This window comes from Pleurodeles waltl, chromosome 10 (assembly GCF_031143425.1).
Source record: "Pleurodeles waltl isolate 20211129_DDA chromosome 10, aPleWal1.hap1.20221129, whole genome shotgun sequence".
NCBI classification, from domain to species: Eukaryota; Metazoa; Chordata; class Amphibia; order Caudata; family Salamandridae; genus Pleurodeles; species Pleurodeles waltl.
In genome coordinates this window covers 926,057,256-926,072,968 of record NC_090449.1, presented here as the reverse complement: position 1 = coordinate 926,072,968, position 15,713 = coordinate 926,057,256, and the positions used below count along the sequence as shown (strand labels likewise).

Sequence of the window (15,713 nt, the reverse complement as noted above, 5' to 3'; positions counted from 1 at the left end):
GTTGTGGACAAGATTGGACTGTGGCTGCATTTGAGCTACACAGAAACTAAAATGGTAATTTTGTTGTGCAGTACAGAAAAAACAGCATTGTTGTTATTAAAACAAACGATGTGCAAATGTGCTGAACCTCACATCCACATAATTTGCAAAGTTTCAAGGAGATCTTCTTTCAACTTTACAAATATTACACAGTTTATTTTTCCAAAGTAAAAGAAAGCAAAGCTGAAAAATGTATTTTGGAGGGAAAAACCTAGAACAGTTATATTTTGCAGTTATTTTCTGAAAAAAGAGTTAACAGTTTTTACTTATTTTCCTGATAAAAATAAGAAATGAAAGCTATTTTCCTCAAAAAGTGCTTTTTTGAATGAAGTGTTGAGTGAAATGGACTTGGGCAAGGAGTTCCAAAATTCACAAAATTAAAAAAATGATTATCACTCAGTTGAGTAAGCTAAATATACATTTTGTCAAAGGCTAATGAGAGTATGAGTCAAATTGAGACAGACTGAAAAATGTAAGTTGATATATTTCATATAACAGTTCAAGCAACACGTTCAATTTCACTCTAAAAATAAAATGTGACTTGTATCCCTGATGATATACTACACTATATAATTTGCAGTTTCTGTTTCTTTTTTACATATAGGTACAGATCCAACAAAGCTGTTTTCACTGCTTCCCTGTGGCGGACTTGGGGTAGGGTTTGCTACTACGTATATTCTTTTTTGGGATTTAAAGCATGCAAGTGTACCTTGTGTCTTGTTCCTGTGTAGTCTCTGTGCTTCTGTTGCTTTCCCTTGCGTGAGATTAACATTCATGAAGGCTGATGGATGGGTCCCCCTATTTCCAAGCCTGAAACCTAACAGTAGTTTTTGAAGTCGAGGGGTCCTTCTTCGTCAATACTTTACGAGATTAATGGTGGTGGAAGCATAAATAAAAAATCGAGGGACAAATCATTTACTCATGCTTCCTCAGAGGAAATTTCTACTGGCATTCCTGGGGGAAAAGATCCGTTGTCCCCCCTTAACAAGTCTACTACTTCTGCATATAGGGGTGATAGAGCGTTACGACCTACTAAATTACCTGTATCTGAACGCTCTTAGGCCGATGAATCTTTTGACCAAGTGGGGCTCTCTTCATCCAAGAGAAATCAATTCGATCAAATCAATAATCAATAACGTACATAGGCAATACCCTGATCAACATAACATTTCACAATTAATCCAGAATACATTTCGGCGAACCATGACCTTTCGGTCATGAATAACCACACCAGTTTATTCAAAGTTAATGAATTTATTTCCCTATATTAACAAAGCTAGCACAATATAAACGTGTCTCAACACCAAATGATATATGTAAATGAACATTAATAGCTGTCCATAACGACGAAACAGATGCCATCTATGCAGCATTTGAATAATAATGCATTCGATAATAGCAATGCAAACCACTAAAACTATAATCTGTAATGAGCTAATTGCATACATTGGTCAGCATAACAAGGTCTCAAATTGCATCGTGTAACAAATGAATCCTCATCTAACCTCAAATTAGCATTGGCATGTGGGACTTCATGCAAAAACAATTTAGCAACATTAATTTAGAAAAGCTCCTAACTAGGGCTCTTATCAAAAATCAGCAGTTGGTTACCTAAAAAGAACACAATGCAATTGTACAATTTCCTTTCATATTTACCAAATTCAATCAGCATTCAAGGAAGTCTTCGTCTCACAGGTACCGGATTCGATCAGCATGGGACGGGACAAAAGGGGCAGGGTGGACGGGGCAATTGCCTCTCAGGGGCAAAGGGACAAAACTATTACTTCATGCAAAGGGGCAAGTCAAAGTTAAAGTCTCTAGGGCGAGAATTAATTAAAGTCTCTTTCTCTCGATTAGAGAAAGCATCAAAGTCTCTTTCAAAATGGCGTCGCAGCAAGATGGGCCATAATAGCTGAATGGCTGGCAAATGGCTGGTGAAGTTCGTAATGGCTGCTTTCTTCTTGTGCACCTGGTTTAAATAGACAACAGTTCAAATCCAGTAGGGTCTTCCATTGGAGGGTTCATAGGTTGGCTTCAAATTGTCCAATCAAAAACTACAGTTCACAAGCTTCTACCTAAGCATACATTATCCTTGGAGTCGGGAACGTAAGTTGCAACATATTTTACCAATTAACTCACTTTCAGAGCGTCCATTGTCTGCACCTGCAGATTGACCTTGGAGCAAAGAAGAAGATGCCAGGCTGGCACGAAACCTTAAAGATAAGCATGTGAACGATCCTACTGGAAAAGTACAGCTTCAAGCAAGAATACACTTTTATTAGCACGTTGGAAAAATACGAGCATCCAAACCGTGAGACAAGCAACTAGGCCAAAGCCTCCACTAAAGTTATGCTAAGCTAAAACATTTCTAACAAGCAAATCATAGCACACGTTTACGATTATGTCAGATTCGTACAATTCTAATACATCACGTTATATAAAGCACGCTTATAAATGTTGGCAAACTACTCTGAGGGCACATTTGTCCCCGTACAATCTTTATTCGTTCGATTAAAGTCACACTTGATTATTGCGGCACTACGTTTAAGCGCTAATAAATGTAAAACCTTCATTTCTGCGTCATCAATCCCTCCTCTGATGACTACTTGTCATCACACAAAACCATGCCCACAAATTTTATTCCATTAAAATTCTGTCAGTTCTCTTTGCCTTTTAGTTCCCCTTGTTCTTGCTTTGTATTCTTCTGCCATTCTTTTCATCATATTCTCTTCCTTCCTTCTTTTAATTCTTGCCATGGTCATTATTATTCCCCTTTTTATTCCCCAAATTCCAAAAATACAAATCAGTACTATTAATATTCCCTGTATTATTTTTTAGTAATATTCCATTCCAAATGCCACCAAGCCAATTTCCCACTGAAGCAATTCCCTTTCCAACTTTCTCCCACACTCCTGGTTCTTTCAATTCCTTCAAGTCTGCACTCTCTTTTGTTAGATTTGCAAGCATAGTTTTAATTTTCACACTGTTGTCTGGAATATACGTACAACAGTGACGCGCACCAAGCATTTTGCAAACGCCGCCATCCTTTGCTAAAAGAATGTCTAGGGCAAGCCTGTTTAGAAGAGTCATAGCTCTTTCTGCTGCAAGTTCAGCATCTATCAGGATTATAGCACCTGAAAACTTTGTCAACATGTTATCCACTATAGTAGACAACTTTCTTATTTTGATGGAATTTAACACAACTCCCAATGAAGGAATTATGGCTCCAAATATATCTCCTACCACAGCAGCTGCGGTCTCTCTTTTCTGGATACGATGAGATCCAGGCGTCTTTGGAATCACCGATAGGTCATCCAGTTGATAAACCTTTGGGAACACTATACCCAAATAACATCTCCCCCACCATCCCTTTGGAAGACGATAATAGGCATTATGCCCACAAATGTAATATACACCCGGTATGACAGGGTCAAGTCCGTTCAGCATGAATGTCCATTTGGCATTAAAGATAAACGTATGTTTGCATTCACTCGCTCCCACGAAAATGTTGTCATAATAAGATTCACCTCGATATATACAAAACTTCCCTACATGCCAAGCATCTAAAGCTATTCTCCCTTGTGTTTTTATTGCGGCAAAATCATAATGATCTACTGAAGTCCTCTTACTGAGCTCTTTTTCTAATTTCGCATTCATTTGTGCCCTTCTATCATCTGTGCGATCTAAAAAGCTTATTTCTACTGCAGTGAGCGAGCAGGTAAGATTTTCCCTATGTGCGTGAGCTGGTTCAAAAGGTTGCATTGGCTCGAAAAATTCCCTCATTATTTTAGCATCCCAATCTTTAGCAATCTGGCTTACCTGCGTAATTATAGGAACATATGCAAAAGTAACATCATAATTTGAGTAAAAATACTGTATGTTAGTTTGACCATAAAATCTAGACGTTACTATACTACATGTAATCCCATATGTAAGAGGCATGTGGTGATAAGTCACCCCTTCCTTTACCGATGTCGGTATCTGTGTACACACATAACAATCTTTCGCATCCATAGTCTCAACATATTCTGTTAGCAAGCGATAGAAAACATTATACGAAAGTTCCTTCTTATCATGCAAGTGTCTCTCATCTAATTCTAGTCTTTTCAATGCGGTTAGTTCAGTGACAGTAACAGGAGCAAAAGTAGAAACATCAATTTTCTCCTTCTCACCCTTACCACGCGTTGCAAGCACTATTGCCATTATTATTAGTACACATGCAGTTATCAAGCCTATACACGCATATTTACAATATTTCATTCTACTATTTTGTGTCATGATCTGTATAGAATCAGAGAGCTAGAAGCACTTATATAAAAAAAACAATTTAGCAATTAGTTACAAAGCTGAACGAGCGCAATGCAATGTTCACACAGTTTTCTTCAGAAGCCCAGTCACTTATCGGTTAGCAGCATTTGTCTCAATTCGGCAATAACTCAGTTCGACAATAACTCAATTCGGCAATAACTCAAATCGGCAATAACTCAGTTCGACAATAACTCAATTCGGCAATAACTCAATTCGGCAATAACTCAGTCTTTTTTTTTTTTTTTTTTTTCGAAGTTAGCAACGTTGTCTCAAATCGGGTTTTAGAGTCAATCAGGTTTTCAAAGTCTTATCAAGTTAACAAATGTCTCATCCGGTTTAGCAATGTCTCAGCTGGTTGTATCACGTTAGATTATAGCAAGCAATGTCATTTATCAGTTTTTTTTTTGTTTTTTTTTTCAATCAATAGTGTCCATAAAACTTTTCTTTTCTATTGGTATCTCTTCTTCGTTCTCGAGGCTAAGAGATACAAATTCGTCAGTCCAATCGTCATTGACTACATATGCCCATTCTGGACCGGAATATCTCCTGTTTGGTATCCTTTTCCTTTTTAATTTTGCATCTCTCTTTGATTCTGCCTCACTGGTACTTTCCTCTTTGGCAAAGTCTTTTTCTTCACTTGTTGTTGGTAACACGACAGACACTTCCTTTCTTTTCTCTTTCACTTTTGGCCCTTCACCGTCGTTCAACTTTTCTCTAGTCTTTACTTTTACTGGTGATATACTTGGTCTTTTCTTTGCACTGTGTCCACTTGATGGACCTGCGATCTCTCCTGATGAAGTTTGAACAGTTTCGTTCTGTTCTGCCTTGTCCCCTCCTTCTGGGGAGTCAATCACGTTTTCCTTTTCTTTTTCTGTACCGTCTGTTTCTGGGAAAGCCCTCCTCTGATCAGGCTCTCCTGCTTCTTCACCTCTTTCGAGCCCTTTGTCACTGCTACTTTATTCAGGCTCTTTGTCACTTTCAGCTGCTTCAGGCTCTTGGTTACCTTCAGCTGCTTCAGGCTCTTTGTTACCCTCAGCTGCTTCAGGCTCTTTGTCACCTTCAGCTTCTTTGTCGCTGTCCGAGGTTTCTCCTTGGTCTTCCCCAAGTGAATCGGTTGCTTCGTCCTCAGAGAATATTTCTCTCTCCTCTATTTCTGCCTGTTCGCTTATGGTTCTGTTTTGCTCTGTCTCAGCGCTTGGCACTTTGTTATCAGGAACTGGCAATTTCAGCGCTTCAACTTCCTCATCTGTGGGACACAACACTTTCTTTGTATGACTGGCGTGAATCCAGTTGGGAACTCCCGCACACTTCACAGTGGTAGTTGTCGTCAGGATCACTTGGAAAGGGCCTTTCCAACGGGGTTCCAGACACGACTTCCTCACGTGCTTCTTTACCACGACCCAGTCACCTGCTTTCAGTGTGTGTCCTGGACCTTGGATCGGTGGCAAGGTGGTTGCTTCCACCTGGTGAGAGAAAGAGCGAACCACGTCAGCCAGACCCTTGCAGTAGTCTAACACCATATCATCTGTAATATTCAAAAGCGCGTTTGCGGGAACTGCAGGAAGTCTCATGGCCCTGCCCATGAGAATTTTGTGCGGGGACAATCCAGTCTTTCTGTCAGGGGTGTTTCTCATTGACATTAACACCAAAGGCAATGCGTCAGGCCATTTCAAATTTGTCGATGCACATATTTTCGCCATTCTTGATTTCAGTGTACCATTCATCTGCTCCACCAGTGCTGATGCTTCTGGGCGATAGCTACAATGCAGTTTTTGCTCAATGTTCAGCGCTGCGCAAAGTAACTTTATCACCTCATTATTGAAGTGACTTCCTCTATCTGATTCTAAAGAGATCGGGAATCCGAAACGTGGTATTAACTCCCTCAACAATAGTTTTGCAACTGTAAGGCTGTCATTTCTACATGTGGGGTATGCTTCAATCCAGTGACTAAAAATGCACACAATCACCAACACATACTTCAGACCTCCATGCACAGGCATCTCAATAAAGTCCATCTGCATTCGGCTGAACGGGCCACCTGCCCTACCGATGTGGCTCACGTTCACAACCGTTCCCTTCCCTGGGTTCATCTGTTGACAAATGACACACCGGTGGCAGACTGCTTCTGTGACTTGACGGAATCTGGGGTTAAACCAATCAGTTTTGAACAATCTTATCATGGCATCTCTCCCTAGGTGAGCCTGCCCATGATAGAACCGCGCAAGCTGCGATAAGAGACAATTTGGTAAGACAAATTTTCCCTCATTTGAAACCCATATCTCATCTGGTCTTTTTGTACATTGTGCCTTAATTCAGGAAACTCTTTCATCCTCCCTGACGCTATTCTGTAATGCTTTTAGTTCATCCATTGTATCCACGACCTTCAAGGCAAAAGCTTCAGCTGGTTCGAGCTCTGGCTCATTTATCGAATTCCATTCATCCCTGAGCAATATACAGTTCAAGGCACAAAATCTTGCGACTTGATCCGCATATGCATTTCCCAGGGAAACATAGTCCTGTCCTTTTGTATGAGCACTACACTTTACCACTGCAATTTCGGCTGGCATCTGAATGGCATGTAACAATTCCCTTATTCTCTCCCCGTTTTTCACTGGGGACCCTGAAGAAGTCAGGAAACCTCTCTGTGACCATAGTTGCCCAAAGTCGTGCACAATTCCAAACCCGTACTGACTATCAGTGTAAATGGTAACCTTCATCAATGTAGACAGTTGACATGCTCTTGTAAGGGCTACAAGCTCTGCTACTTGTGCGGAATATACTCCTTGAAGCCAGGACGCTTCCAAGACACCTGTGACAGTACATACAGCATATCCTGCTTTCAATATTCCCAATGCATCTCTTAAACATGACCCATCAACAAAAACAATTTGGTCATTTTCATCAAGCTTAGTATCCTTAATGTCAGGTCGGGGTTTTGTGCAAAATTCAGTCACCTGAAGGCAGTCATGCTCGACGTCTTCAGCGTTCTCAATTTCAGCATTTTCACCTGGAAGCAAGGTTGCTGGATTCAACGTAGTGCACCTTTTCAGCTGCACATTCGGTGAGCCCAGAATTACCGTTTCATACCTTGTGAGTCTTGCTCCAGTCATGTGTTGCGTTCGGGAGTGGGTCAAAAGTATCTCAACTGAGTGAGGGACCATGACTGTTAGTGGATGTCCCATCACTATTCCTTCACTCTGAGTGAGGCTGATACCAACTGCTGCTACGGCGCGCAAACACCCAGGAAGTGCTGCTGCGACCGGATCCAAAGTAGCTGAAAAATACGCTACTGGTCTGTTTACGCCACCATGGGCTTGGGTCAAGACAGACAAAGAACATGCATCACGTTCATGACAAAACAATGTGAAAGGCTTTGTGTAATCAGGCATACCTAAAGCTGGAGCCCTGCACATGCATTCTTTCAATTCAATAAAAGCATCCATCTCATCTCCTTTCAGCTCAATTTCATCCAAAGCATCCTTCTGGGTCAGTTTCAGTAAAGGCTTTGCTAGAGTTGAGAAGTTGGGAATCCACTGGCGACAGTAGCTCACCATCCCCAAAAACTTCCTCACCTCCCTCCTCATCTTTGGTGGACTCATTTGAAGTACACTTGTTATTCTTTCCTTCATTATTCTCCGTGACCCTTTCTCTATTTGATGACCCAAGTATTTCACTTTCTTCTGACAGAACTGCAACTTTGAAGGAGACACCTTGTGTCCATTCCTTCCCAGATGGTTCAGTAGAGCAATGGTGTCGGCTGTGCAGCCACTTTCTGTCTTAGATGCGATCAGTAAGTCATCAATGTACTGTACTAGGGTTGACTCGAATGGCAATTCTAACGCTTCCAAGTCTTTCTTTAGAATCTGATTGAAAATTGACGGTGACTCAGAAAACCCTTGAGGAATTCGACACCAACTCTAAACTCTGTCTAAGAATTTGAAACAAAAGAGAAACTGGCTGTCCTCGTGAAGAGGCACCGAAAAGAATGCTTGCGACAAGTCGATGACTGAGAACCACTCGGCATCGCAAGGGATTTGAAACATTATCACAGCTGGATTCGGTACTACGGGGCAGCATTTTATTATGATGTCATTTATTTTCCTCAAGTCCTGCACTATTCGGACCTTTCCACTCGGTTTTATTAGTCCCATGATTGGTGAATTACATGGACTGCTTAACACTTCTTTCAGTACTCCCTGTTTTACAAACTCGTCAATGAGTTGGGCGACTTTCATGAGGGTGTCTTGTGCCATGTGGTATTGTGGGGTCTGGGGAAAGGTTACATTGGGTTTTACGGTCACCTTCACTGGTTCCACTCCTTTCACCAATCCCACCTCTTTTCCTGTCATATCCCACACTTCCTTTCTGACTGTTTCCCGTAATTCAGCTGGAATATCTTCTTCAGTTAAAATCGGAAGAAGGTTAATCAGAGGATATTCTTCATCAACAGTTTCCATCTCATCCCCTTCTACACTGTCCTCTTCTTCCCCATCACTGCTCGTCTGAATTCTAATTCCATCGTGTGAACACATAATCGAACATCCCAATTTGCACAATAGGTCTCTCCCTAACAGTGCTATCGGGCTTGAGTCACATACCACAAAATTATGTAACCCTTGATAGTTACCAATGCTGACTGGTACTGGATCTGTGATTGGGTTCGTCAGGTGCCTGTTTGCTACTCCCACCACTTGAACTGTCCTCCCTGAGAGTGGCAAATTTGGTACTTCAATGCTCCTAACAGTTGAACGTGTGGCTCCTGTGTCAACCAAGAATGAAACACGATGACCCATGACTCTTCCCTCTACATATGGACCCTTTTGATCAACTTCCAAGGATGCTGCAAGCACACAATTTCCCTCCTCATCTGAACTTTCACTCTCCCATACATTGTTTATTCCATTCTCACTGTGTAATGGGAACTGTTGTACTGTGCCATTTGTACTCATCACCTGACTCGAGACCTGTGGAGGAAGCATCACTTGCTGCTGACTCACTGGTGCCAAGGGTATTTGCATTTGCTGATTAGGTACCATGGGTAACTGCTGTTGCATTGGCTGCATTTGCGTCATCTGCATACGGGGCATCTGCATCTGCTGCGGCTGCATGGGCTGTAATCCCTGCAGCTGATTTGTGGTCTGAAAATGTGGGTTTGGACCTCTCATTTTCGGTCCCCTCATTGTCTGGAATGCATTGACATGATTGTTTTGCTGACCAACACCTGCACCTTCCTGCACCACCATCGGGCACTCGCGTTTCCAATGTCCGACGATTCCGCACACGTGACACGCCATCACCTTTTTCATTGCCTGCACACTATTCGGAATCACAACAGTGTTCAAATCCGGACCATTACTCCCAAAACCTCCTCTGCCTCTGCCTCTTGCCTGTGGCTGAAACACCATATTTCCCTGCGGTTGCGGCTGCGGTATCAACCCTTGCAAACCTTGCAGACCTGTCTGAGCTGCCTTAAGTTGCATCACCATCACTTTCTCTTTCAACCTTTTCTGTTTCACTTCAATTTCGTCGCTACAGTATTTCGCATAATTCAACACCTCATCAATCGGTTTCGACTGCCAACAAATCAAATGCGTCTTTATCATCTGACTTATTTCTGGTCTCAGCCCTTCCACAAATCTAAACACAAAATGAAGCATGTCCTTCGCCTCTATTGTTTCCGTGCCACTGTAGTTCTTAAACGCCTTCAACAACCTCTCGTAGTAACCATGAATCGACTCTTTAGCCTCTTGGGCAGTTCGATCAATCTTCTGCCAATCCACATTTTTCGCAGCAACCTTCGTCTTCAAATGCTCAATCACCTTATAGTACAAGCTCATTACCATAGGCGATGGTGCACCCGTATCCCTGTCTCTCTCTGGTTCACTTGTCGGCCAACCTACAGCCCTTTTGCAGTCTTCCCACAAATCTGCCGGAACCACAATCTCAAAGAGGGTGTTCAGGTCTTCCCAAAGACATTTTGCAAGCTTCACAAACCTATCAGTCTGTTGGTACCATTCAATCGGTTTCTCTCTCAGTTTGGGAAAATCATCCGTAAAAGACTGAATGTCGCTTCTGTGCCACGGTACATGTATTAATTTTCCCCCTGCTGTCTCCCTCATTGGTAACATGGTTATTGCATCACTACTCTGTGGTCTTTTCTCGTTGTTCTCTGGGACACTGTCTTTCTTCTTTTCCTTTTTCTTTGTCCATCTGCTCTCCCATTTGTCTAAGCACCTCCACACTTGTGCACTCTGCAACAATTCTCTAAGGTGCGTTTTCATGCCTGCTGACCTCATGTGTTCAAAGTCTGTGGCCTGAAATCCAATCTATAGCTCCTGCTCAAGTGTTTTGTCTTGTCTATATCAACCCCGTTTTTGTCAGCTATTTCTTGCAAGCTTCTATGTACCTTGTTCACTTCTCTCGTAATCCTGGGACATAGATACCTCAGCTCTTCTTCCGAGTAGGACTCTAACCTATTCACACCCATAGTCCCTTCCACCAATTCTTCTGCTTCCATGTTCAACCTGATCCTATTCAGATAGTCCTCTTCTCCCTTCCCACTGGCTGAGCTTTGTGTGGAATTTAGACTGTTGAACCACTGTGTCAGCTGTTGCGCATTCAACCCCATCAGTGTAGCATTCACATCGACTGCCATTGATGGTTGCGGCAACTTTTCAGTGTGCGATGATAGCGGTATCATCAATGGGGGACTCGACCTCACCACTGTTGACTGAGCACATATGGGACTAAACTCCATCAAGGACCCAGATCCAGTTGGCAGAGCCGCTATCGGAGTTATCTCTGGAGTGTGTTCTATGCACCTCCTTTCCGTCCCATTCTGCACCATTGATCCTTGACCGCTCATACCTGAGTTAGGCTGAACGTACAAAGGTACCGGTGGACCTACAGTAATGGGTAGAGATATCGCATCTGGGTTCTGTCCATTCCCCAGGTTCTGAGGCATGTTCATTCCTCCACTATGGGTCATCATTGCCGGCGTGCCCATTTGACTCCCTGTCATCTGAGCATGTGAGGTTCCCCCCTGCATCTGCTTTTGACGCATCAAAAACTGGGTGGACTCAGCTTGTGCCAATGTTGGGTTGTGACCATTCTGCACTCCCATTACGGTTGGATCTAGAACCATTCCCGTACTGTTGTCACTGCTGTAGTACCTTGGGACCTGCGGCTGATAATTTTCTGCTGTTTTCAATGTAGGCACATCTGGATATATTCTCCTGACCTGCGGTATCTGCGGGGTGAACAGTAAACTCGGGTCCTTAGATCCCGATGGCGCTTCTGAATTCGGAGTTTCATTATTCTGTACCGGTGCCGGAGGGGCAGAACTGGTACTTGGACCTTGTCCATTCTCTGCATAAGGCGGTGGGCGGTCGTTCAGCAATTGCATGATGAACTCCTCATCATCTGACTCGTCTTCTCTATCTTTGGAACACCTCCTGTCTGTCTTATAGGTAGCTTTCTTGCCTGTCGCCTCTTCTTCCTTAGTAATTGCGGGAAACAATTTTATCCCCTGCAATATATCTGACCTCCACACCTTCTGCGAATTCTCCCACCTAGCGTCCGCTAGTGTCTTTTCTGCCTTTCTTATCCTGGTCTCGAACTTCTTTTGCTGTTGCTGTCTAGCCATTAGTTCCCAAATCGCTAGAGCCTCAAACTGTGCTGGCCTTGGAGGTACCTTCATGTCGTACATCGCGAATCTCAAATTCTCTAGGATCCTTATATTGAATGTCCCATGGATCGGGAACGCTACGCTCTCATGTTTCTCTGTCAGCTTGTGCCATTGCTTTAGCCAAAGGCACGAAGCTACCCCCCTTTCCTCCATTACAATGTAAGCTGGTGTACCTTCGGGTGGCGTCTCCTCTCCTACGCTCGCTTTAATGTAAGACTCCCCCTTCATCGCACTCTTTAATGCTTTCAAAAATTTCAATTTCATTTTCTCGTCTTTTATTTCACAAAGTTTGTAATCAATAGGTGACTTTAATTCCTGGAATCCTCTTCACTTGCCTTTCCCCTTCCAATCGAGCCCCACGGACTGCGTCCAATCCGTGCGCGACCCTTCCCTACAACCAACCTATCCCAGCGCGGCTCCTAGTGACGTCACACTCACACACACTGCGGCTGACAAAGCCTTGCGGCTTGTCCTCCTTCACTCAGCTCCTCTCGTAACAACTTCTAGCATGTATCCCGAGCAACCAAAATAATAATAAAACAGATCTGTCGGTTTACTACAGGAAGGGTAACACAATCGCTTCAGGACCTTAGGGATTTTTCACTAGCCTCGGCAGTTATTCCATCTTTCTCGGTCCCCACTTTCGCAAGCAAACCTGACCCGCAGATCTGCTCTCAACTTGTCAATGATCTATTCTAGTGCACTTAGAATTTGTCAAAGCCCGAAGTCGAAGTTTTCTTTCACTCCCTTAACACACGTACCGACTTGTTGACCACGCCCGATCAACCTACTAAACCGCCCAGACCACAACATAAAACAAGTGTCTCATACACTTTTCAACATACTCCGGAGTCTCTTGACCTCGCAGGGCCCGTCTCAACAACAACAACCACGTGGACCTTTTTCCTGCACAAAGCGCCACATGCACATGAAGTTCGACGACCTCCCTACTCTCACACTCGGAGTCGCACCTCCGCTATTTTCTATGAAGTTCGACGACTTCTCTACTCCTACACTCGGAGTCGCACCTCCGCTATTCTCTAAAATCCTCGCAACCTTTTCACACAATCTGCGGCAATAAGCTGTGCAAGCGCAAAATTCTAACTTCACTCATACCGTCACTAGTACCGCCAACGCCGATCTCACACCTCCATTCTCTCCATTCGCAAGCTCCGAGATCCCGGGAAAGTCGCGGGGGACTTAGCCCATCATCATTTTCTCAATCTGTTTTACCCAAGAAAAATCTAATTCAACTTCTCGAATGGGGTCCCAAAGGGCGCAACCGTTAATTCAACACCATGTACTTCTCGAATGTGGTCCCAAAGGGCGAAACCGTTAATTCAACACCATGTACCTCTCGAATGTGGTCCCAAAGGGCGAAACCGTTAATTCAACACCATGTACCTCTCGAATGGGGTCCCAAAGGGCGTAACCGTCCTCTGCTACCATCTACTGATAGAGCGTTACGACCTACTAAATTACCTGTATCTGAACGCTCTTAGGCCGATGAATCTTTTGACCAAGTGGGGCTCTCTTCATCCGAGAGAAATCAATTCGATCAAATCAATAATCAATAACGTACATAGGCAATACCCTGATCAACATAACATTTCACAATTAATCCAGAATACATTTCGGCGAACCATGACCTTTCGGTCATGAATAACCACACCAGTTTATTCAAAGTTAATGAATTTATTTCCCTATATTAACAAAGCTAGCACAATATAAACGTGTCTCAACACCAAATGATATATGTAAATGAACATTAATAGCTGTCCATAACGACGAAACAGATGCAATCTATGCAGCATTTGAATAATAATGCATTCGATAATAGCAATGCAAACCACTAAAACTATAATCTGTAATGAGCTAATTGCATACATTGGTCAGCATAACAAGGTCTCAAATTGCATCGTGTAACAAATGAATCCTCATCTAACCTCAAATTAGCATCGGCATGTGGGACTTCATGCAAAAACAATTTAGCAACATTAATTTAGAAAAGCTCCTAACTAGGGCTCTTATCAAAAATCAGCAGTTGGTTACCTAAAAAGAACACAATGCAATTGTACAATTTCCTTTCATATTTACCAAATTCAATCAGCATTCAAGGAAGTCTTCGTCTCACAGGTACCGGATTCGATCAGCATGGGACGGGACAAAAGGGGCAGGGTGGACGGGGCAATTGCCTCTCAGCGGCAAAGGGACAAAACTATTACTTCATGCAAAGGGGCAAGTCAAAGTTAAAGTCTCTAGGGCGAGAATTAATTAAAGTCTCTTTCTCTCGATTAGAGAAAGCATCAAAGTCTCTTTCAAAATGGCGTCGCAGCAAGATGGGCCATAATAGCTGAATGGCTGGCAAATGGCTGGTGAAGTTCGTAATGGCTGCTTTCTTCTTGTGCACCTGGTTTAAATAGACAACAGTTCAAATCCAGTAGGGTCTTCCATTGGAGGGTTCATAGGTTGGCTTCAAAATGTCCAATCAAAAACTACAGTTCACAAGCTTCTACCTAAGCATACATTATCCTTGGAGTCGGGAACGTAAGTTGCAACATATTTTACCAATTAACTCACTTTCAGAGCGTCCATTGTCTGCACCTGCAGATTGACCTTGGAGCAAAGAAGAAGATGCCAGGCTGGCACGAAACCTTAAAGATAAGCATGTGAACGATCCCACTGGAAAAGTACAGCTTCAAGCAAGAATACACTTTTATTAGCACGTTGGAAAAATACGATCATCCAAACCGTGAGACAAGCAACTAGGCCAAAGCCTCCACTAAAGTTATGCTAAGCTAAAACATTTCTAACAAGCAAATCATAGCACACGTTTACGATTATGTCAGATTCGTACAATTCTAATACATCACGTTATATAAAGCACGCTTATAAATGTTGGCAAACTACTCTGAGGGCACATTTGTCCCCGTACAATCTTTATTCGTTCGATTAAAGTCACACTTGATTATTGCGGCACTACGTTTAAGCGCTAATAAATGTAAAACCTTCATTTCTGCGTCATCAGGGGTCACATGTGTTCCCCACAACTTCCAAATGTATATGTCATCAGTGAGTGGAAGGCCTGTGTGCACCTGTGGCAGAATGTTTGAGGAACATTTTTTAATTCCACATTTGAGTCTGGTAATCTGGGATGGTCAAGCGCTTTGCACCAGGCTTCCCAGGTCTTCGGTTATCTGCTAAATGACTCCTTTGTATTCCTTTCCTCATCTTCCCCTCCTTAAAGTGTTACAGTGCCCTGTGGTTGGGGCTGTAAGGTCTCCTTCCTTTTTAGTTGCCATTTTGCCACTGTCACAGACCTCACTGATTTTCCTTCTCTTCATACCTGATCTACATCTCAATGAGTTGAGGCCTGCTGCCTGGGCCCTAGTAATATTTCTCTTGAATCCGTTGTATCTGGTTCCGGAGAGACTTTTATTGTACTTGGCACACTCATGAGCTGACCATGAATGGTCATTGATTGGAGGAACCCTCTTGAATTTGAAAATGGCAGGAAAGCAGATGTGTTAGTGCTGATCATACATACTATTGCTCCTGGCCAGTAATTAGTTCCCAAATCTCTTATCAGCAATCCTGACAAAGGGGATGTGGGGTGGCAAGTGGGATTGAAGTGGCGGGATTGACACAGGAAAGTGGAGGATGTGGCCTGGTAGGAGGA

The 15,713-nt window shown here is 43.0% G+C and overlaps 1 protein-coding gene across 1 annotated transcript in view; it reads left to right on the top strand.

Moving 5' to 3' along the window:
- Positions 1 to 15,713, top strand: part of LOC138262031 (histone deacetylase 9-like) — a 1,178,236-nt gene that overhangs the window by 155,603 nt on the left and 1,006,920 nt on the right. Inside the window, exon 4 of the mRNA XM_069211700.1 lies at positions 644 to 693. Coding sequence (XP_069067801.1) covers positions 644 to 693 — 50 coding nt within the window. The remainder of the gene's footprint in view (positions 1 to 643; positions 694 to 15,713) is intronic.